Here is a 21,501-nt window from a genome sequence, read left to right as displayed (position 1 = left end):
AACTTTTATTCCAGCAACAAATTACATTTTTTTAAGAGGGAGACACACAAACACACAAACACACACACACTCACAGGGTTGATTCTATCTATGCTATATCAAACATGTCCACATTTTCCCTGGCTTTCCACTGTGTCAAACTGTGGTGATTTACTGACCCCTGCAGTGCGTCTGTATGTGTGCCTGTCTCCCAGGTGATGAAGTACAGACTCTGTCGGTGCTCAGATAAGAAACACAAGCACAACAACAACAACAACAATGACCACGGAGCCGTCCTGAGCCTGGACGATGTGAAATGTCACGTCAGTAACTTTCACTAAGCATCTCCTGTGCTTATGAGGAGGGAGCAGCCACACTCCCTCATCTAAAACATTTCAATGGAGGATTCAATGTGCATGAAGCCAGGATGTTTGAGTGTTAGAGAATCTGTTCTCATGAAACGCACCTGGTAAGATTCATAAGTGTGTGGGGGCTACTGTACTGTTCGTCTTAGAGTTTAGTAGTTTCGCCTCGCACACAGTTGGAGACCAAAACATCAAAGTATCCACGCACTACCCCCAGATTTCATTGGCAATATTGACAATCCGCAAATCTATTGATGTATGTGCATTCACAGTAGATTACTTAATTGCAGCGGATAAGGGCAGATAGTCGTTTAAATGTAGCTTGAAGCGTACATTAGCTTGAGAAATGTGTCTTCACCCCATCAAATTCCATCGAGTTGCCTCTCATCTGTCTTTGTAAAAAAAGAAAATGAATTGAGATAATGAAATGAGTGCTTATTCATGTGGCACTTGGACTTCAAAGTCTCTTTGAGTTTGTTGCATTTTATGTAGCACGCATTATCTGCGAACCAAATGCATGGCTGTATGTTGTCTGTTCTCTTTCATAACTTGCCTTTTTCTTTTCGTGAGTTATTGACCCATGCTCCCCCTCTTCTTTCACCGACTATCCATTTCACCCCCCCACTCTATCATCCCCTCCACATCTCCCACTCTGTCATCCCCTCCACAGTCTCTCCATGATAACACTCATCCACCGCCTCCATACTCTGCCAATATGCTACCTCATCACGCAGGGCGGAGGAACTCTGAGGACTTCACCTGCTGAGCCAATCAGAAGGCAGTAAGGAAGTGGAGCGTTTTAGTTTGATTTCAAAAAGTGACAGGATTGACAGAAATATTATAGCATCATAAAGAGAGGAAAAATCAAGGGTTTCCTGACATTAAACCTCCTGAGAGAACGTTTGAATGATTTGAATTAAATGACAAGAGTGCGCCAACAACATTGTAAGACATTGTTAAGAATTTAAAAGCTTCTTCTCTATGAAGGATCCACTGGTGCGACACAGAGTAGTGCTCTATAGCCTGCTTGATCACAATGTCATTTAAGTGGCAATTCCAACCTATATTATAGGTTTATGAAATCAGTCAGTGTATTGTCTTCTGAGAATGTAACTTCACATTTTTACATTTGGGGGCTACATGTAAGACTCGGTTGCAGATACAAAAAACAATAAGAAAATACACTACAGTAGATAACTAACAACCCAGACTAAGGGACTTTGACTTTAGGTGTTCAGTCAGAAATAGAAGCTACTCTGCTTGTAGATACTTGTTAAATGTCTGACAAGATCTTCCGGGCTTCCCACTGGGTTGCATGTAGCCTATGTCATCATAATTTGTTTGTTTGTTACGTATATGTGAGTAGTATATTGGCATGTTGGTCTGTGCATCTTTTGTCTGTGATTGCGTGTATGGTTTTGTGTTGTGTTTGTCTTTGTGTGCGTGCGTGCGAGCGTGTGTCTGTGTGTGTGCCGTGCGTGCGTGCGAGCATGCGTGCGTGGGTGTGTGTGTGTGTGTGTGTGTGTGATGCTTCAATAGGGATACACTTTTGCTTTCTCAAGTTGATGAAGTGCAGTCAACAAATTCTCTCATTTTGTAATATACTTCTCCTGTTTCATCTGGTGTTACAGAATGGAAATTAAGTGATTTCTCCAACTGAAAGATTGTATAATTTTTTCTTGTGAACAACTGACTAGTTGAACCTGTTAATTTCTTATGGAAGACATTCTATGTGAATGACAGCAGATATGTTAGGATTAGAGTAGTCAAATCATTGAGATAGAACAGCATTCTCTACATGATGTCTATATCTGCAGTATGAGTCAAAACATTTATCACCACTAAGGTTATCCCCAAATGGCCATCCAAATTTAACATTTCTCACATTTTTTATCATTGTCACAACAACAACAATAGCAGCAACAACAACAACAACAATATTATTTGTCGTGTAACCATTGTGACCATTGAATGTGGTTCGGTATCCTTTGTATCTTGAATCTGATCGCTTATCACTCCTGCCATTCAGCCATGCAGGATGTCTGTCTCATAGGACTACAGAAATGGTATGATAGCGTGTGACTGTGTAGTGTTATACTCAAGCACAACAGCATCATCAATACTACAATATTATTGTGTAATGTAAATAAGATATGGCGGCGAGGACTGTGGATAATGTATTGATCGTGATTGCATAGGCTTACCTATCGTTGTTGATGCGATTATGTACTGTAGCTTTGTGTATGTGATATCATTTTGTTTTTCTATGAATACTATGCTTACCAGTTTACATGTTTTCAGATGTTTTATTTATCTAAAAAGCAACAATAAAGTATATGGCAATTTAGTTCAGTGGCTGATCTTTTTTGGGCAGGATTTTCTCATGACCTACACCTATTGTAACGACTGTCCACTAACAATTATGTTTAATTAAAGAAAGAACCTCCTTCTTCATCAATACTCAAATATAACCCCATATAAACCCAAACTGGTATGTTTATGTTCAAAGACTCCATCTACAGAATATAGACGAGAGAAATTAAAGAAACAGAGGAAATACTATACAGTATTCACCACATCACAGCAACTATGTAGACAGAATGTCTAGCATTATAGCATGTCCAGAATGTCCTCTGTTCCTCTATGAAGTTCCTCTATTTGAAAGAATTGGAGCATCTAAACAGCTGAATCAATAGGAATGGCTGTGTTCCCTTGTGACTTGTTCTTACACTACAAGATCCCTATTGTTTGAGCTTCCAAGAGAAATGTCTAACACAAGACTCCCTCCTTCTGCCAGTTGGTGTTGGTTAAGAGATTACAGAGAATAAACACCCATTCCCATCTGAAGACATCAGAAGATTTATGCAAGGGTGTGCACACTACCCTCTAAATCTTCTAGGCCTAAGCATAAAACCACAGTATTTAGAGATGGATTGTAAACATGGGTGGCAAAATGTTCCAGTTTGATGTCAGTGGAATGATCTGTAATCCCTGCAATGGAATGAGACATGAACATGTTTTACAAATCGTGAGCTTAGAATTATAAGGTTCTATCTCCATTTAGGGTAGTTCAGAGATATTAATTGAGCATCAACGTTTTTACATTCCATTATGTTTTGTGAGATGGAACCTTTGTATTTTATTAATTACTAACTAAAACATTTCAACATTTTAAAAATAACACCACACAGGCCTTAATAAACACCTAATGGATCAGATTATGTAAAAAACTAAATTTTGGAAAAAATGGAGATAGAACCTTATAATTCTAACGTCACGAAATGCATCACAGTATTGGCTCCAAGGAAATGTGTGATTTTTGATCAGTAAAGCTTCTGTGTGCAATTGTTCTTTTGTTGATGCAGGTCGCAATCTGACATGAAGGAGCTCCTTGTATAAGAAGAACATGTGTTTTCACAGAGTGAAGCTCTTGCACCTGTTTCTCCTAGTTATTTCAGACATTTCCAGATAATTTTGAAATAGACTTCTGCCATAGAGTTTATAGGTTTCTATAGTAGGCCTAAACCATACACTCACCGGACACTTTATTAGGAACACTATAAGCTATATTAATACTGGGTAGGGCCTCCCTTTGCTCTCAAAACTGCCTCAATTCTTGCAAAAGAAGAATGGGCATTGAAAACGTGTCCATTAGAAAATGTTTACATTGTGGCCATGAAGGGATGCACATGGTCAGCATTGTTGTAGTAGTAGTATTGTTGCTGAGTCATCATAGGCTGTGGCAACACCTAGGTTCTAGGCCCTGGACAATCTAGACAATTTGATGGCAGCTACTAGATTGTAATCATAAGTGCAATATTGAAATACAACTGTGAACATTTCAAACCTGCAAACTGCGACACTTTAAATGAATGTGCAATAATACTATGTGCAATATGACAACCCTTGTGGAACATAAGGTTCAGAGATAGGAAATGTTAGGATATTTATAGCATAGCATAGAGTACAGCACAGTGTTTTATTGTATAGTATAGTAGTATAGTATAGTGAATAGTGTATATAGCCTTTATTTATGTAATCCAGCTCTTTTCCCTTCTTGTTTTTAGTATTGTTTTCCAAGCACCAGGGGAGCCCCCCCTCCCAAATTTCGTTGTATGGTACCTGTACTATATCAATGACAATAAAGACCATTCATTCATTCATTCATTCATTCATTCATTCAAACAATGATTGATTGGTATTAACGGTCCTAGTGTCTACTGTCTACCTATGCATTCATTGTACGTGGGAACTTTTGACCGAGTTACTTTCAGCCCACTAACCCGATGAATGACAGCACGAGTGGGCGGGAGTGTGTCTCCCCCCAGACAAACCAATGAGATTACGGGTCTTGTTCTCAGCCGATCTGTTGTGGCTGAGGCTGCGTTCGTAAAATTCGCTCTGAGAGCGCCGGAGCGCACACTGGGTTCAACGTCATAAAGCGACCAAGTAATTTGATTGGACAAGAGGCATTCCCATGAGTGCTGATCAGATTTCCAGAGCGTATTTACGAACGCAGCCTGATTTTCGTTGCTTCGCTACTGTACTGGTGGGATCACAGCGGCAGCTGCTTTTGCATCAGTGAAACTCTTGTCAGTCGTCAACCGTCTTCTCAATGGCTGCTCCCAAGAAAGTCTGCATTATCGGCTCTGGCAATTGGTAAGAAAACGTGTCCATAATGTCGAGGGTTTAGTTTAGTCTTTGATGTATGTAGCTTGCTAGCAGCTAAGGTTGTACTGGAGCTAAAGCTAGCTCGTCTTAGATCAGTCGAGGCGCATTCCTGTTTTCATAGAAAAACAGGTGGGTAACTAGGCATGTTAGGAGCCTTCTGCTCTGCTAAGCTGCTTATGGATCGGCATGATAAGAATGTGCATTGTGCAATGTGCAATGTGCACTGCAAATGTAGTAGTATTAGGTGACTTTTGACAAGCAAACCTGTGTTATGGTTTGCCGTGTTCCCTCTGTTTAAATCCCAGAATTAACTTCGTGCCTAACTTTTCAGTCAGAGGACGTTTGAAATCAAAAATCACCAAAATCTCATTTGCAACAGACAATCAAAACAGCCATGTTTTTAATAAGCAGAGACTTAGAGGTGCAGTCAGGCAATGTGTGATTTGTGCTCATCCAAAGGTTTCTTTTCTTGTAACTTGCAGTTTGTAGACAAGGGTCAAGGGTCTTGCACAGCAGGGTGTGCACTTGCAGACACCACACTTGATAATCTTAGGCTCTGCTATATTCATTGTATTTGACACCACGCCTAATAATGGTTGACTAACTAAAGCATGAGGGGGGGTTGATATGTTGCCATTTCCCTCCCCACCACCCAGGGGCTCTGCCATTGCCAAGATAGTGGGGGCCAATGCTGCTCAGAACCCCAAGTTTGACACCACGGTAAACATGTGGGTGTTTGAGGAGATGGTGGACGGCCGCAAACTCACAGAGATCATCAACCAGGACCACGAGAACGTCAAGTATCTGCCTGGACGCAAGCTGCCTCCTAATGTGGTAAGAAGAAGAAAACCACTATGTTGTTGTGACACTATTGGGGGCGCTAGACAGGTTTGGTTTGACCTCGGGTCACAATTGCAACAGTTGCATGACCTAAGAAGAATGTGCTGAGTCTGGACCAAATGGTTCAATGTTCGGCCCTGAATTGGTGTCCTTGGGTACTTACTGCTGAGCAGAATGGGCATCGCACCAGGCAGCAGGTGTCCTTAGCTCACAATTCATCTGTCATACACTATTATAATAATAATAACAATGATAATAATAATAATAGATAATATTAATAATAATGTGTGGGAAGAATGGTTAGACACAAAGGCCTATACTGAGGTATAATGCATTATCACTTGATGTCATTTCTGTCTCTATGGCAGTTTTCCCCCCCTGCCCCCGCAACAAATGTCTGATGACTCAGGATCATGATGAAATCTTAGTTTTAAGATGTAGTGAGGAGGCCATAGGTCATGACAAGATGTGGCAGTGACAATGACTTGTACCAGTTGGGCTTTGACCTAAAGTGTAACACCACTAACTATATACAGTAAACCCCTGCCACTGCTTGGGGGTGAAACAGTTTCACTCATGAAACAGTTTGTGTTTGAGGAGTCATGTGATGAGTCACCTGACCTAACCCCTCCATTTCCCCTCCCCTCAGCTGGCCGTTCCAGAGCTGTTGGATGCTGCCAGTGATGCAGACATTCTGGTGTTTGTGATTCCTCACCAGTTCATCGGGAGAGTGTGTGACACCATTAAAGGGAAGATAAAGAGTGACGCACTAGGAATGTCCCTCATCAAGGTTTGTCTAATGACCCACCCCGCTGTCCCACCCTAATGACCCACCCTGATGTGCAATAGTGGGAATGCGCAACATGGCCTGGTGCAGGGTTTTGCAACCTTTACTTTTACAGTAAAATCTCACTCCTTAAATTCTCTTTTTATTATTCAAACATTGTTCTGTTGGATTTACTGTCTGTCCGTCCGTGTGTCCTACTCCAGGGTGTAGACGAGGGGCCTGATGGACTGAAGCTTATCTCTGACGTGATTCAAGAGAAGCTGGGTATCACCATGAGTGTCTTAATGGGGGCAAACATCGCTAACGAGGTCGCGGATGAGAAGTTCTGTGAGACAACTATCGGTGAGTCATTGAGAGTGGCGGTCTGAGTATTGGTGTGCTGGCAGTACAAAGTTCAACACAGCATAAACAAAGGAACTACCTGGATGTACCGACTATGTTATACTCTATGGTGTAAACATTGGGATGGACTAGGTTGTCATACTCTGGACCTTTCCATGTCGCCTGTCTATTTAATGTATTTACATTACATTTACATTTTTGGCATTTAGCAGCCTTTATCCAAAGGGACTTACAACAAATACATTTCAGGGGGAAGTTCCTGTTATTAGATTAAGGTACTATATTATGAAAAACTCATTTTTTCAGTGCTTGTGCACATACATTTAGGTCTCTGATGGGCCTACTAACACAAAAACTGTGAAATAAAACCACCCAGTTTTGTTGCCTATTTCAGAAGTATTAAGTAATACCACAATCTGCAAAGAGGGCCATTACTTTAGACTTGTATTTCTAAGTCGGAATCGAGGTCAGGCTGTGTTTTTATGTTTTTAAATCTGGCAGCAGCTCAAGTCTCAGCTGCACAGTCAGCATAAGGGCCAAGGCAGCTTTGTAGTGGTTGTTTACATTACAGGGAGTGATCTGGGTTTGTTTTTCCTTCCTCTTGTCATTACACTATATGTGGCACCAGTGAACTTGTATGACATTCGTATATTTCTAACATGCCATATGAAGTAGAAATTTGCTTTGGTCTGATGATGCATAACATAATAACATAATAATAAACAGAAACACAAATAAATGTGTTTATAAAAGTGACAAATAAATAATAAAGATATGATTTTGATGATCTCCAGGATGTAAAAATAAAAACCACGGTGCCCTGCTGAAGGAACTTATGCAGACCAACAACTTCCGGGTCACAGTAGTGGAGGAGTCAGATGTGGTTGAAATCTGCGGAGCTCTGAAGGTGAGGACTGTCGCTCAACTATATTTTAGAACAAGACATAAGAGATTTGTTTTTAAACTAATATTCTGCTTGTCACGTCATGTAACGTCAGTGTGTCCTCTCCCTGGTCATCAGAACATTGTGGCAGTCGGGGCAGGTTTCTGTGACGGTTTGGGTTTCGGGGACAACACTAAGGCGGCTGTCATCCGGTTGGGCCTGATGGAAATGATTGCTTTCGCACGCATTTTCTGCACCGCTGGACCCGTTTCCTCGGCAACGTTCCTGGAGAGCTGTGGAGTGGCTGACCTCATTACCACCTGCTACGGTGGTCGTAACCGCAAGGTGGCGGAAGCTTTTGCCAAGACGGGCAAGGTGAGGGAAAGAGTTTGGAGAGGAAATTATTGGCTTTTAGGTTAGCCAGTAGGTTTGAAGCCTCAGACCTTGGAGGGGGCAACAGATAAGAGAAACGTTATTGATGATAAATAATATACCAAAAACTAGACGGGGACAATTCCTGTGGAAATATGTGAAGTGTGTTTGCCCCTCACAGCCAGTAGGGGGCACGTCAGTGGCCTCTGGGCCACCCCACTGCACCCGGGCCACTCCCCTGCACCCCCCCGGCGAAGACCGCGTTTCTCTAGCTCACCCAGGGGCAGAGTTGTGGGATTCTGGTGTGTGTGTAACTAGCGCTAGCTAACTAGCTAACTCCTCTGCACCCCCCGGCGAAGACCGTGTTTCTCTAGGTCACCCAGAGGCCGACTTGTGGGATTTGTGTGTGTGTGTGTGTGTGTGGGATTCGTGTGTGTGGGGGTGTGGGTATGGGTCGGTGGGTGGGTGGTTGGGTCACTTCCCGGCGAAGACCGCACCTGTTTTTAGTTCTACCAACACACCTTTTGACACTGGCAGTTGGTTGTCATAGAAACACACTCTAGGCTGACTTTGTGTGCGTGCGTAATATATAATATATATGTACAATAAGTGTTGCTTGCTACTGCAAGCACACTTAAATATTAGCATCTGGGATGAATGGGGGTTTGAGTACAATTTTCAGCTATTTTCAGGTTTTATTTTTGGAGGTAAAGAGGCTGGGCTTGAGTTTGAACTGCATGTTTCTACTCTTCAGTCAATTGAGGAGTTGGAGAAAGAGATGCTGAATGGACAGAAGCTTCAGGGACCAGCAACAGCAGCTGAAGTCTATACCATCCTGAAGAACAAAAACCTGGTTGACAAGTAAGTAAAGCACAGAAATAAAACAGTTATTATTATTTTAACCATTGGTAACCTCCCCTAGTGGTGGCTTGGCCTAGTGGACAGTGAGTTGGACTGGTGATCAGAAGGTCATGAGTTCAACTCTCACCGGGGAACACCACCACTAGTGTGCCCTTGAGTAAGGCACTTGGCCCTAAATTACTCCAATAACAATAATTAATAATTAACCACCAAGGAATAATTAACTGCCAGTTATCAGTCTTGATCCAACAGTCACTCCCTCCTTCTCCTCTCCCAGGTTCCCACTGTTCAACGCCGTGTACCAGATCTGCTACCAGGGCCAGCCAGTCACTGCGTTCATCGGCTGTTTACAGAACCACCCAGAGCACATGTAACATGTAACTATCCAACTACATGGAAAAACCGGGGAGGATCAACATAACCACTTTTTAAACCACCATAACCACCTGTTAGAAAATAGACGGGGAAAATATCTACGCACTCCGTGGCTCTGACGCAACAAGCTGGCTTCAACCAAGGAGTTGATTCAGTGAATGTCCGAGCTCGCTTTGGACCAGTGCGCGCTGTAGAGTGTGCGCAACTACTTTCTCCTCCTCGTCCGGTTTTTGGACCCCGTGCTCTCCTCCTCCTGATTCTTCGGCAGGGGAACGACCTACAGTAGCATGTTTATGTTGCCGCCCATTGATTTGCCTGATCACCCAACGGTTGTTTATTTGTCCATCGTCCATTGTAATACCTCACGTCCGTTGGCTTATGTGTTATAATTGTGGTTAGGCTGTCTCGTACATTGTTGTTATGTCTTATGAAAATCTCTATTACATGTGAAGTGGGAGATGTGATGTCAAGTACTGTACTGCACTCTTAGATTTGCATAGCAACGGTTAAGAAAACAAATGCAAGTGCCTTAAAATGCCACATTGCTAAACGTTTTGGCTGTTTCCACGTGCTTTGCGAAACCAAAGACGTCTCCCTTAAGCTCCCTCCATGATGCCGTTCATCACCATGGCCCTTTCTCGATTGTGAGGAACTTGATTCCTTGTGTCCTCTCTTCTGTCCTCCACCCCGCTTCCTTCTCACAAAAGTATTGGGGAGAGGAACCTAGATCTTCTCCTCCAATGAGTTTTAAGTATGAAGCGAGTGGAGGGCAGAGCAGAAGAATCCAGTTCCTGACACTTGAGAAACGGTCTCTGCCTTTGACGTTCTCTGAAGGTATGTGAAGATATGTCAAAATAACGTTTGCCTTTGAAATACATTCTTGATTACCTTAAGCTGTGAAACGTGTGCCCTCTTCATTGTTGTCTTTGAAGCACTGTCTCATCCCAGGAAGCAACAAGGGTTTGGGATCTGAGCTGCCGGAGGATCAACTGGAATCTCGCCATTGTTCTTGTAGCTCATGTGGCCGATCAGAATAAACAGTTGCCTTTCTCATCAGGGCCAGGGAACAAATAATAGATGCAATATGAAACTTGGGCAGTGGTTACCTGTGGCAGCAGGCCAGTCAGGGTACTAAAGATACTAAAGGCAGCTGATGCCGTAGGGCACCATTTCCCTGGTTATACTCAGTTCTACCCAGCACTCCAGTTGAGGGGGGATGAGGTCGAGATGTCATCCCTACTGAAATAAAAAGTTTAAATCATCCCCCTTCTAAAACTGCCATCCCCCTTTACATGTCTTGTCATTTTATCAATGAACATGGTATTACTGCTATTTCAACATTTAGTTTTGCGCATATTCAGTAAAATACTGTGGCCGAGGGGGCAGAAATGCTCAAGACTCGAAATAAGCAGCAGAAAGCTAATCTTTATTACATCTAATGTAGAAAAACCACAGCAAACTTAGAAAAAAAAGCTCAAGCTCCAGCAAACCTCTAGATACTGTAAAGTACTGTAACAGACCTTTAAATAACCATAAATGGAGACTGTTGTGCAAACAAAATAAATGGTTTATTGCAAGTTGTAGAAATACAGGTTTACGTGAGAATGTTCAGTCTGTAACAGACAAAAACTGACCCTGGGGGGGGTAGTGATGCACTGCTGCTCTCTGAAGTCGTATATGAAGTTAGGGGGGGGGGTATCAAAACACAAGCCTGGATTTTCCTTTATCGACATTGATGGAATACCCCCCTGGAATGAACATCAGTAACTTAAATAAGCTTGGAAAAAAATGTAAACAAAAGAAACGAAACAGTCTGACAGATTGTGTTTTGAGCACATTTAAGTCTGTTCTAGTCGCACGCTGCATTGTACTGTATGTGATTGGAGAGGAGAAACTGCCTACAACCGAGACTCAACCTTGTGGCCAGCTAACCTGTTTTGAACCTCACTTTCAAACAACCCAAGTATTATTATGCTATCAGGATTTTGTCCAAAACAGAAGCAAAAAAAAGAATTACATGAATAGAAAAAAAAAGAAAAACTCCAGATCATAAATTCAATCAGAAGCTTTTTTAAGTATTATATGGTAATGTCGGTTATAATAGCAGTGGCTGGTAGACATTCATTATAATTCGCAACATTAAAGATGTTTGTTCTCTGTCTCCATGTAAAATGACCCTAACACTTATGCTAAGCTAACACAGCAACAAGTTGTCCCCCTGTTATTAAGTGTTTCCTCCCTCTCCTCCTGACTAGTTAAGACCTGGTGGATATCAGTGACACCACATCACTGTACAGAGAATTCATTTCATACCTGAGACCCAGGCTATGACTTTGCATACTTTCAAATAGCTGTCTTTACATACATGTCCTGGTCTCTTTTCAATAGCTGTCTTTAACATACATGTCCTAGTCTCTTTTCAATAGCTGTCATTAACATACATGTCCTAGTCTCTTTTCAATAGCTGTCATTAACATGCATGTCCTAGTCTCTTTTCCATCTTTTCCTGACTGGGACCGCACCGGACGCAAAGAAGACACAAGTATTGGAACATGACACTGCTCATTTACCCCATTCCCTGCCTCTGCCCACTCCCTCACCCCATCCCATCCCTCCCCTTTCCCCTCCTCCTGGTCATCCTGTGTTACAGTCTGTGGGGGTTGACCCATCTGTATGTCCCCTCGTATCTGAAGCCAACCCTCGCAGCGAGCTCGTCTGCTTCCACTGGGCCGCGGCTAGGAAGGAGGAGATGAAAACATGCATTTAAAAGTAGTTTTTTCTGAGTGGGGCAGTGCGATATAGAGACAGTAGAGATTTGACAGGAAGGATGGGTGAGAGAGAGAAGGGACGACATGCAGGATATGTCCGTGGCCGGAATCGAACCGGGAACCCTGCGGTTACACGGTCAATGCTTACTGCGTTACGCCACCAAAACATACATTTGACACAATAAAAAGTGGTTGATCTGGAGGAAATGCGAGTGACATTTCAGGAGGGTAAAGGAGAGGGTAAATGTGTAGAGAGAGCAATAGGAGAGAATTGATCATCAAGTCTTACCTTCCATATCTGTAGGGGGTGGGGGGAATCTTCTCTTTCTCTATCTGGTGAAGGAGAGGCGTAAAGATCCTCCAAGCTTCCCTCAGCTCATCACTGAGGAAAAGGAAGAAAACATAAACACATGAGCAAGCAGTAGTGAGGGCGGGCTTGTGACTGATTTGTGACGGAGAAAAGGAGTCTCACGTCACCATCTAGTGGCCGGAATTATGGTTTTTATTCAATACAAAACACCATGGCAACAAGGGGAAAGGTTTTTGGACTAACAGACTTACAATCTCAGACTTGGAAATGAGAAGTAAGACTTGTAGACAGACATGGACGCTCAAATCAACAGCCTATCTGAAACCTGTGTGTAAAAGGGCTGTACAACTTGATTCGATAGCCTTTCTGTGGTCGATTTTTCGGTGACGTTTACAATGCACGCTGGATCTGACATACGGACAGAAAGACAAACAGACCTGCGCACAAAGTGCATCTGGCTCCCGCAGAAGACGTCCAGGATGAGCCGCTCGTAGGCGTCAGGCAACTTGACATCCTGAAGAAAAAAAAAGGATCAGAGGATTATAGTGTCAACAGTGTGCTGTAAATATGTTGTATGTATTTTTGGCATAATTCCTAGATGCCAATGTGTGGTGTTTCATGCTGGCATGGAGGACAGTGGGTGAAGGCGTCACACACACACACACACACAACACACACACAACACACACACACACAACACACACACAACACACACACACACACACACCTGACCAAAATAGTGCGTGTACACACATCCATACACCATCATACCTTGTATCTGCTCTTGTAAGTGAGGTCCAGCTCTGTCTCCTCGGGGCTGAAGTGGTTCCCTGGTTTCTTGCTCATCATCTTGGCGTAGACGGCCTCGTTGGGCTGCACGCGCACCACCAGCTCGTTCCTGCGACACTGCGCCCCGAAGATGTCCCCCGGCACGTCGCTGAACTGCAGCCGCACCTCCGCCTTCCGCTCGTTCAGGGCTTTACCGCAACGTAGGATGAAGGGAACGCCTATGGATCAGATAGGGAGGGGAGAGAGACAGAGAGTTTTAAACACAGTTAAAATGGAGGAGTGACACATTTTAATGAATGAATACTGTTAATGGTTATGAATAAAATGAGTTTTATTTTTATTTTTGTACCATCCCAACGCTCGTTGTGGACGTACAGCACAACCGTGGCGAAGGTAGCCTGGGTGGAGCCTTTGGGTACAGTGGGGTCGTCTAGGTAACCCAGCTTGGCGTCCCCCTCTCCCTCAGGGTCACCCATGTACTGCCCCAACACCACATCAGACATGGTCACAGGGGCGATGCACTTCAGCACCTTCACCTGCAGGGGGAGCCGGCAGGGAGGGAGAGATGTGTTAAAACATGCTCAGATATCAGATGGCGAAGCTTTCCTTTTGGGGGTTTTTAACCAACTGAAATGTTTTCATACGTGATATGATTCTGGATATGTTATCAGATGAAGAAGAAGAAGAAGAGAAGTTCAGACTTGTCAGTTGATATTACTGTACCTTTTCATCTCTGACATCATCAGAGCTGGTGGATGCCGGTTTCTCCATGGCAACCAGAGAGAGAATCTGGAGCAAGTGGTTCTGCATTACATCACTGACCGTGCCGAAAAGCAAACAGAGGGCAGAAGAAGAGAGGAGAGAGAGATGAAGAGAGTGTGAGGGAATGGAGGGTTATATATATTTAAATAAGCCATTTAGTTGACGCTTTTATCCAAAGCGACACACATTGCAGTGAGCGCATACATTTTTCAGTATATTATGGTCCCAGCGGGAATCAAACCCACAACCTAAGTGTTGTTAGCGAAATGCTCTACCAGCTGAGCCACAGAGGACCCAGTTGCACGATTACTGCTCACTGCTGTACCAGAATCCATTGCATTGGGAAAAAAATGCTAAATTCAAACGCTCATATGGAAATCCAGCACAGCAGGTTTGACTGAACTGAGCCGAAGCCTTTTCTACTCACCGGATTATGCCAAAGTCATCAAAGTAGCCGCCACGCCCCTGTGTGCCGAAGGGCTCTTTGAAGGTCAGCGTCACACAGGCTATACTGTCCCGGTTCCAGATGGGCCCAAAGATCCGGTTTCCAAACCTGGAACATAAATCACATTTAGCCTGATTCATGGGGATATGATGAAAGATATTGAGCTTTGAAAGGACATTGAGACAGGGAGTAGAGTAGTCTCACCCCAGAGAGAAAGAAAGAAAGTGTGTGTGTGTGTGTGTACGGTATGATCTGTACCTGAGGACCATGAGGTTCTGCACCATCTCCTTGCCTAGGTAGTGGTCTATGCGGTAGATCTGCTCCTCCGTGAACAGGGATGAGAGGTGGGCGGTGAGCTCCTCGGAGCTCTGCAGGTCACGTCCAAACGGCTTCTCCACAATCACCCGGTTCCAGCCCCTACCAAATCACACACAGAAGAAGAAGAAGAAAGAGGGGTTTGTTAACCGTGTTCAGGCTACTCAAGTCAGAGGCAAGGTAGATATGATCGTAGATCCAATGGTGTAATACAGAAAGTGTATTAAAGATGACCAGGCCTATTCCAATCTCTACTAACACACCACTGAGGAGGGGTGTGGAGATTATAATTGACCCCCAGACAGTCAGGGAGATTAAAGAAAGCCGGGAGAATAAACACGCCGATTAGAGAGACATGCTTACAGACATAACTTACAGTAGAGAGATATCAGACACTAAAAAACACTAAAGGGCCATTTTCACAGTCAAGGCTTAAGCCTAGTCCGGGACTAAAGATCACACTTTCAATGTAAACCTTCCATTGAAGATGCTAACCCTTTTTTTAGTCTAGGGTTAGGCTTAAGTTTAAGTCTATGAAACCGACCCTAAAATCACCAAAAATGAGTGGGGTAATCTAGTGAGGCAGACTGACTTGGTGTTCATGCAGTGGTGTTTGATGTTCTTGGTGACGTCGTGGTAGATGCTGGGCGGCAGGGCCAGGTAGAAGAGGCGGTTGGCCTTGTCGCCGCCGGGCAGGGAGAGCAGGTGTGTGTGGAGGTTGTCGAAGGAGCCCTCCTCTGTGTACTTCCCACTGACGTAGGTGTTACGACTGAAGAACGTCGCCAAGCGGTCCGCATCTGTGTCGGTCACCTGGGACCAGAGAGATGGAGATGTTTATTAAACACGGACACACACATTTCACATTTTACATACATCAGACATTTAGCAGATGTCTTTGTCCAAAGCGACTTACAAGTACATTTGTCTTAAGTAAGTGAACCATCTATACATCAGTCATCATAAGAAAAACAAATCTATGCTATGTCCAGGGGGCCATTGGCAGTCACAATGCCAGAAGGAAGAATGACTTCTTTCTTTTTTCCCCACAAAAAAAACTCAGTTCCTAGTCTTACCTTCAGGTAGGGCAAACAAGCCGTGCGAATTGCGTCTACGGTCAGATTGGAGCGAGCGAATCCCACAAAATAAGTCTGCTCGGGGAGGAGGCCGTCTCTAAACAACCACCTGAGAGAAGGAAGAGGGGACACCAGAGGGGAAAAGAAATCCATGAACATCACAAGTCAAGCCAACCTTTCAATACCAGTCTCCTGCCTGATGCGAGGCAAACACAGCCTTCCATTAACGAGGCTACAGTTGAAGTTGAAGTTCTTTTATTTATCCCTGAGGGGAAATTACTTTCTCACAGCAGCAAGATTTAAAAGAGTATGGGGGATAAAAAGACACATGATAGATAATGAATGAAATAATGAAAAATAATGGAAATTATTTTTAATAGAAATAGGGAATAAATAGAGTGGACACTAGTCCGGTACACACTAAAAGAGAAATACAGCTACGCATATTGAGAACATTGTTTATTTTTTATTTTTATTTAATTACAGTCAGTGTGGAGGTCAGAATACGTGCTCTATAGTCCATGAAGACAGTGCTAATTCAGTCCATTTAGACAAGAGACTTAAAACAAACTTACCACAGAGTTGGGTAGATCTTCTTCTTGGCTAGATCCCCCTAAAAAGAGAAACACAGAAACATATACAAATTTTAAAAAAAAAACAGATCTGGAAACAGTCAAAGGAGCTGTTGATTGAAAGAGCCCCATGTGATGTCTATGGTGGCTCTGCAGGACTGTTGCCTCAGGTCAGTCAGTGGCGTGGTGAGGAAAGCAGAAGGGTTTCATGATGCTCCTGGTGAGGACTGAAGGCTGCAGCAATGGCCTATTTAGGAGTTACTCAACCCCAGTAATCTGACAGCACTGTTCACCGCAGTGAAGGGCGCAGCGCACTGTTCACCAGAAGTTATAGTAAGTAAGTCAAATGTATTTCTATAGCACCTATCCCAGACCAGGGGTCACAAAGTGCTTTACATATACAAGAACATAATAAAAGAGCAAACGTCAACAAGTGTACAACAATATCAACAGGACACAGAAAGACAGGCTTTTGGGGTTAGCCTGTACAGGACAGTCTTTAGCTGCTTTTTAAAAAGACTCGACCGAGACCAATGATCTAAGATCCAAGGGAAGGGCATTCCAAAGCTTAGGAGCCACGGTTTGGAATGCTCGATCACCCTTAGGAGGGCGTAATAAAGAGGGAACAATAAAAACACAATGGAAGTATAGTTTCAGAGTTACACTGTAAAACATCTTTACAAGCACTATAACCAAGTGAGGATCAGCACTAAAATTATGATTGAACGCTCTATCAAAAATAAAATGAATAAAATACTCAAAGTACATGATGTACTGTACCCTCCCATTTCCTTCAACACTGCTCTGTCATATTCCTCTGAATGAACTCTGGTCATGTCTTGGTTTATCAGCAAGTCAAAGGCTTAGGCGTGATTCATCAGAACACATGATCATTTGTATTAGTAAGCATATCTGTGTCCTAGCACAGATACAATATTCCTTGTTGTGTACTGCGGAATCAGAAAAGTCAGAGGCTTTGTAAAGGTTTACTAAATCACAGGTTACGGTTAACCAGCCCTTATGTAAGTAGGTAGTTAGTGTTTACTGTGTTGGCCTGTAATGGTTCCTATGGGTTAACAGGGTTAAGGGTTACACTAAAGTGCTATGTAATGCAGGAGGCCTACTGCATAGCCCGTCTCTGTCAGGACTACTGTCTCCCACCACAGCTGTGAGGAAGGTGCAGAGTGAGGGTGACTATTAACCAAACTGCTTCCTCCAATCACATCACTCTAAGGTTGTACTGTAGCAGTCAGGTGGACATTAGGGAGAAACAGCTTTTAAAGGCTAATTTCTAGTGACTTTAGAGAAAAGGACAGACAGATACAGTTGAAGCTCATGACAGGGCTAAGGGGCACTTCTCTGGTACAAGTCCTAGGGCCATTCATACTGATACTGTACTGATTACCAGTGTGTCTTACGACAGGTGTCGACAATCTAGCAAGACCCGCGTCGCCTGAACTACCGCCTGAACTGCCCCTGCGAGAAATCAGATCAGTGTTGAGGAGTCGCGCTAATCTAACATAAGATAATGTGACTGAATGTGGATATTCAAGTACTCCCTACACAACATTACCCCGCCCCCCCCCCCCCCCACCCCCGTGTCACCTATGCCCTTGCATCACTCAATTGTTTTGTAATGGCAATTTGCACAGTGAAGTATTTGTACAATGAGGTACAGCATTGTGCCACCAGGGTTATTATGCAATATTTACTTAACCTTAGACTGGCAGAGCAACTGTAATGAGGCCATGTGGAGTAAGGTAGTGTGTGTGTGTGTCTCAAGGGCAGAATATGTTGTCTAAAGCTAATTTGGTGCACAGTAGACAATCGGTGCAGTGGTCTACTGTATAGTACTGTATTACAACATCTCTGCTCCTTCCAAAGAAGCAACATGTCTAGCCATGCCCTCCCCATGTGCCCTTGCCACTTTGGCGAACTGAAGGGAAAATGCTGACAAGACAGTGACACTGCACAATTCAGCTCTAGCTCCACTCCTTTCACCCAAGACCCACAAAGGGTGAGAGAAAGTAGTCGGAAGAGAGGCAGGTGAAGAATTTCAAGTGACTCTCACAGTCCTGTATCTCAGCTGATTGGGCAGGTCCTATTGGCCCATAGAGAATACAGAAGTAAAGAGAAGAGAGAAAAAAAACAAGGAAGAAGGAAGTGCTAATATTACAAAAGGAGGACATAAAAAATGCAACTGCAGAGTGACTGGACTGAAATTAAATTAGCCACTGGGGGAAGAGAATTCCAGGTAAAGGTTGATACCTCAGAACATTTGTTGATTGATTTATTGACCTCTTTAGAACAGGTCATCAGCTTAGAAGGTGACTGGCAACTGTCAAGCTCACCACGATTGGCCAACTAAGATGTTGTGCTGATGCCATAATTAGCTGACCAACAGGTACCTTGATGTCTCTCTCAAGGCCAAGAGCTGAAGTCATCCTGGGGGTTGCTTAGTTACACAAGCTCTATGTTGCAGTATGTGGCTCAACCAAATGTCCACATTTCCTCAAACACATTTGCAATCACTCTTCTCTGTTGTGATATTTCAACACACCTTTTTTTATGTTCCCTTTCTCCCTGCGATATATCTCATGAAGCATACAGTGTACAATATACAGAAGAAAATGATTCCATGATTCTGGCAAATTAACACGTGCCTTGGAGGAGGCCATCCTGTTCATCGAGATTTCACTTCATCAAGAAATACATGACACGTTTCAATTCATTGCCACATACTTCTCAGATTTTACGCCACACTTATACTACTCCCTCCCACACTGAAGTAAGAGTACACACAATCACCCACTTCATCTCGGCCTATTTGTTCACTCGCTCAACTATTCTACTAATTTCCTCAAACATTCACCCCACACACTCTCTCTCCCCCCCTCCCTCCCTCCCTCTTACCGATGCTCCCATGATGATGAATATGTGAGCGTCAGACTGGTGGAACTCCACATCTTCATGCAGCTCCTTCCTCAGCTCCCCGAACACCTCAGAGCGTGAGAGGGGGATAGCACTCATCGTATCTGTGGGGTGGAATAGAAAACATTAAAACAAGAACACCAACGTCCCAAAGATAATGACACCCTTGTACAGTACACGCACTGTGGCTTGTTTTTTTTCCTCCAGGAGTTGCTTCACTCACAGTAAGAGTGACTTGGTGTAAAAAAAAAAGGGTTAGGGTTAAAAAAAAACTATTTGTGAAATGTCACACTACTGCACAGAGAGAGCACTGCTCTGTTCACAAACCATGACTGGCTGGCACAATGTAGGCCTACAGAGAATACCAAGATAATACAACAGCCACAACCAAGATCTAAGTCCCTACAACAATGAACTTTCCGGACATTCATAGAAGCAGTGGGTGTACGAAGTACGAACAAAGGTCCTTTAACTCGAGAGAGAGAGAGAGAGAGAGAGAGAGAGAGAGAGAGAGAGAGAGAGAGAGAGAGAGAGAGAGAGAGAGAGAGAGAGAGAGAGAGAGAGAGAGAGAGAGAGAGAGAGAGAGAGAGAGAGAGAAAGAACAACAATCGACTGAAACATTCTCAGTTCTGATGCCTTTTTGTTCTAGTATTTGGCAGTATGGTGTTATACAGGGAAGGTGCTCTTGCCTTTTGTCATCTGGGCTGTAAGTCACAACAAACAAGAAGACAGCCACCTGGCATCACCTGCATCACCTTTCCTTCCCTAGCCACACCATGGCAAGGAGGTTTTTAAAGTAGATTCTTAAATCATTTGAGTATCTATTCCAGATCAATAGAATTTGCAATCTATAGCCTCTGTCACATCTGAGTGCACTCAAAAAATAACATTGATAAGGCACTTGACTTAACAATACATAAGCTCAATCTATTATAAGCCGTAAGACGGGACAGTTACGTCAATAGACAACACTATTTTTTGCTTGACAGTTAGTAATGATCACTGAGTAATCACACATGTCTCGTGTTGTGCAACACCACCAGTGAAGACAGGTTTCTATGGTGTCAGAGCAGCAGGGAGAGGAAACAAAGTTCTACCTACAGAACCCGTACTACCCCACGTGTCTCAGATGAGCAATCTCCCACTTTGCAGACACACAAATAGGCAAGCGCGCACAACGCAGTCTACTGTAATGTTATTAGTCAAATCCTCAGGCAGGCAGGCAGCCAATCCCGTATTTAAAGTCTTTAAACCGTGCAGGACACGTTTGGCTGCCTCTCTCTCTCTCAGACCCATATATATATAAATAATCACTTTTCAGTAGCAGAGGGTTCAATAACATTTCGTTAAATTCGCTGGATTGTTTAGCAAGCTAACAACAGATTGCAGACTAGACACCCGAGCTTTAGAAATGTGGTTGGTTGCAGCCCACTCCCTTTTCATCAGGCTGATTTAACAACATGACATGGCATGCATGCTATTCATGCATTAGTACCTATGGCTAATCGCTAAGGTGTCAAAGCTGGACGAAAATCCTCATCCAATTTGTTTTCCTGTGCAGGTCTACTTACATCTAAAGTCGTTCCTCCGATGCAAACAGGCTATCTCTGTTGGTTAACTGAGGATTCGGTGATCGCAGAGCAAACCTGTCCCGACACACTCTGGGTAGCTGGAAACGATTCTAACCAGCCGAGTTGCATTTATTTAGATGTTTCCTTGTTCCGCTTAAAATGACACGGCAGAATTCAGTGATTTTATTGGTTTAGAGAGAAACTCACCAGCACTCTGTCGACTTCCCATCGCTCGTTGACTCCAACGACGTGACATAGAGGGGGGCGTGGTTAAACTAGATCCTCTCAGATTAGATGAACCAATCAAAGAAGAGGGACCTCGTCCAGACTGACACTGGAGATGGTTGGATAAAGGGAACAATGTGAAATGCATATGGAACAAGGAAGAGGGTGGTATAAAGAGAAAGCCATCCCACCTTTCTCGATATACTGGTTGCAGTTGAAGGGTGGAATTAAAAAGGCAATCTAAGTGTACATTTACACTACAAGT

The 21,501-nt window shown here is 43.5% G+C and overlaps 3 protein-coding genes across 4 annotated transcripts in view; 2 read left to right on the top strand and 1 right to left on the bottom strand.

The window, feature by feature from the left end:
• The window catches only part of LOC308159805 (acid-sensing ion channel 1-like), a gene marked incomplete at both ends in the record, with an annotated part of 46,844 nt that extends 45,734 nt beyond the window's left edge, over window positions 1-1,110 (top strand). Inside the window, 2 exons of the mRNA XM_080533621.1 lie at window positions 195-302; window positions 1,015-1,110. Of these exons, the coding sequence (XP_080389747.1) occupies window positions 195-302; window positions 1,015-1,110 (204 nt within the window). The remainder of the gene's footprint in view (window positions 1-194; window positions 303-1,014) is intronic.
• Window positions 1,111-4,881: 3,771 nt separating this feature from the next.
• On the top strand, window positions 4,882-12,042 carry LOC308161073 (glycerol-3-phosphate dehydrogenase [NAD(+)], cytoplasmic). Its single transcript, XM_080535018.1, has 8 exons — window positions 4,882-5,003; window positions 5,672-5,849; window positions 6,505-6,645; window positions 6,846-6,984; window positions 7,779-7,891; window positions 8,006-8,242; window positions 8,994-9,100; window positions 9,378-12,042. Exons 1-8 carry the CDS (start codon window positions 4,960-4,962, stop codon window positions 9,472-9,474), a joined length of 1,056 nt encoding a protein of 351 aa, XP_080391144.1. The 5' UTR covers window positions 4,882-4,959; the 3' UTR covers window positions 9,475-12,042.
• Window positions 12,043-12,096: 54 nt separating this feature from the next.
• Window positions 12,097-21,240, bottom strand: LOC308160102 (glucose-6-phosphate 1-dehydrogenase; the record flags this gene model as incomplete). Of its 2 annotated transcripts, none has more annotated exons than XM_080533975.1 (13): window positions 12,097-12,210; window positions 12,533-12,625; window positions 12,991-13,067; window positions 13,325-13,560; window positions 13,692-13,878; window positions 14,066-14,159; window positions 14,532-14,657; window positions 14,808-14,966; window positions 15,457-15,674; window positions 15,938-16,046; window positions 16,513-16,550; window positions 19,423-19,544; window positions 21,219-21,240. In XM_080533975.1, the coding sequence occupies 13 exons, from the start codon at window positions 21,238-21,240 to the stop codon at window positions 12,120-12,122; spliced, it is 1,572 nt and encodes a 523-aa protein (XP_080390101.1). In that variant the 3' UTR covers window positions 12,097-12,119. The 2 variants fall into 2 exon arrangements, with proteins under 2 accessions (XP_080390101.1, XP_080390102.1); XM_080533976.1 differs by lacking the exon at window positions 21,219-21,240 and adding an exon at window positions 21,012-21,133.
• Between the last annotated feature and the right edge of the window lie 261 nt (window positions 21,241-21,501).

Source organism: Nansenia antarctica (assembly GCF_963989245.1).
Source record: "Nansenia antarctica genome assembly, chromosome: 6".
Taxonomy (NCBI): domain Eukaryota; kingdom Metazoa; phylum Chordata; class Actinopteri; order Argentiniformes; family Microstomatidae; genus Nansenia; species Nansenia antarctica.
Note: the sequence above shows the minus strand (reverse complement) of the source record. Positions and strands in the feature narration are given on the sequence as shown.

Excerpts from the sequence above, each read along its gene's own strand:
- LOC308161073 (XM_080535018.1), top strand. The coding sequence starts at position 4,960 with ATGGCTGCTCCCAAGAAAGTCTGCATTATCGGCTCTGGCAATTG. Across the intron at positions 5,004-5,671 it reads ATTATCGGCTCTGGCAATTG|GGGCTCTGCCATTGCCAAGA; the intron begins GTAAGAAAACGT and ends CCCACCACCCAG. Across the intron at positions 8,243-8,993 it reads CTTTTGCCAAGACGGGCAAG|TCAATTGAGGAGTTGGAGAA; the intron begins GTGAGGGAAAGA and ends TCTACTCTTCAG.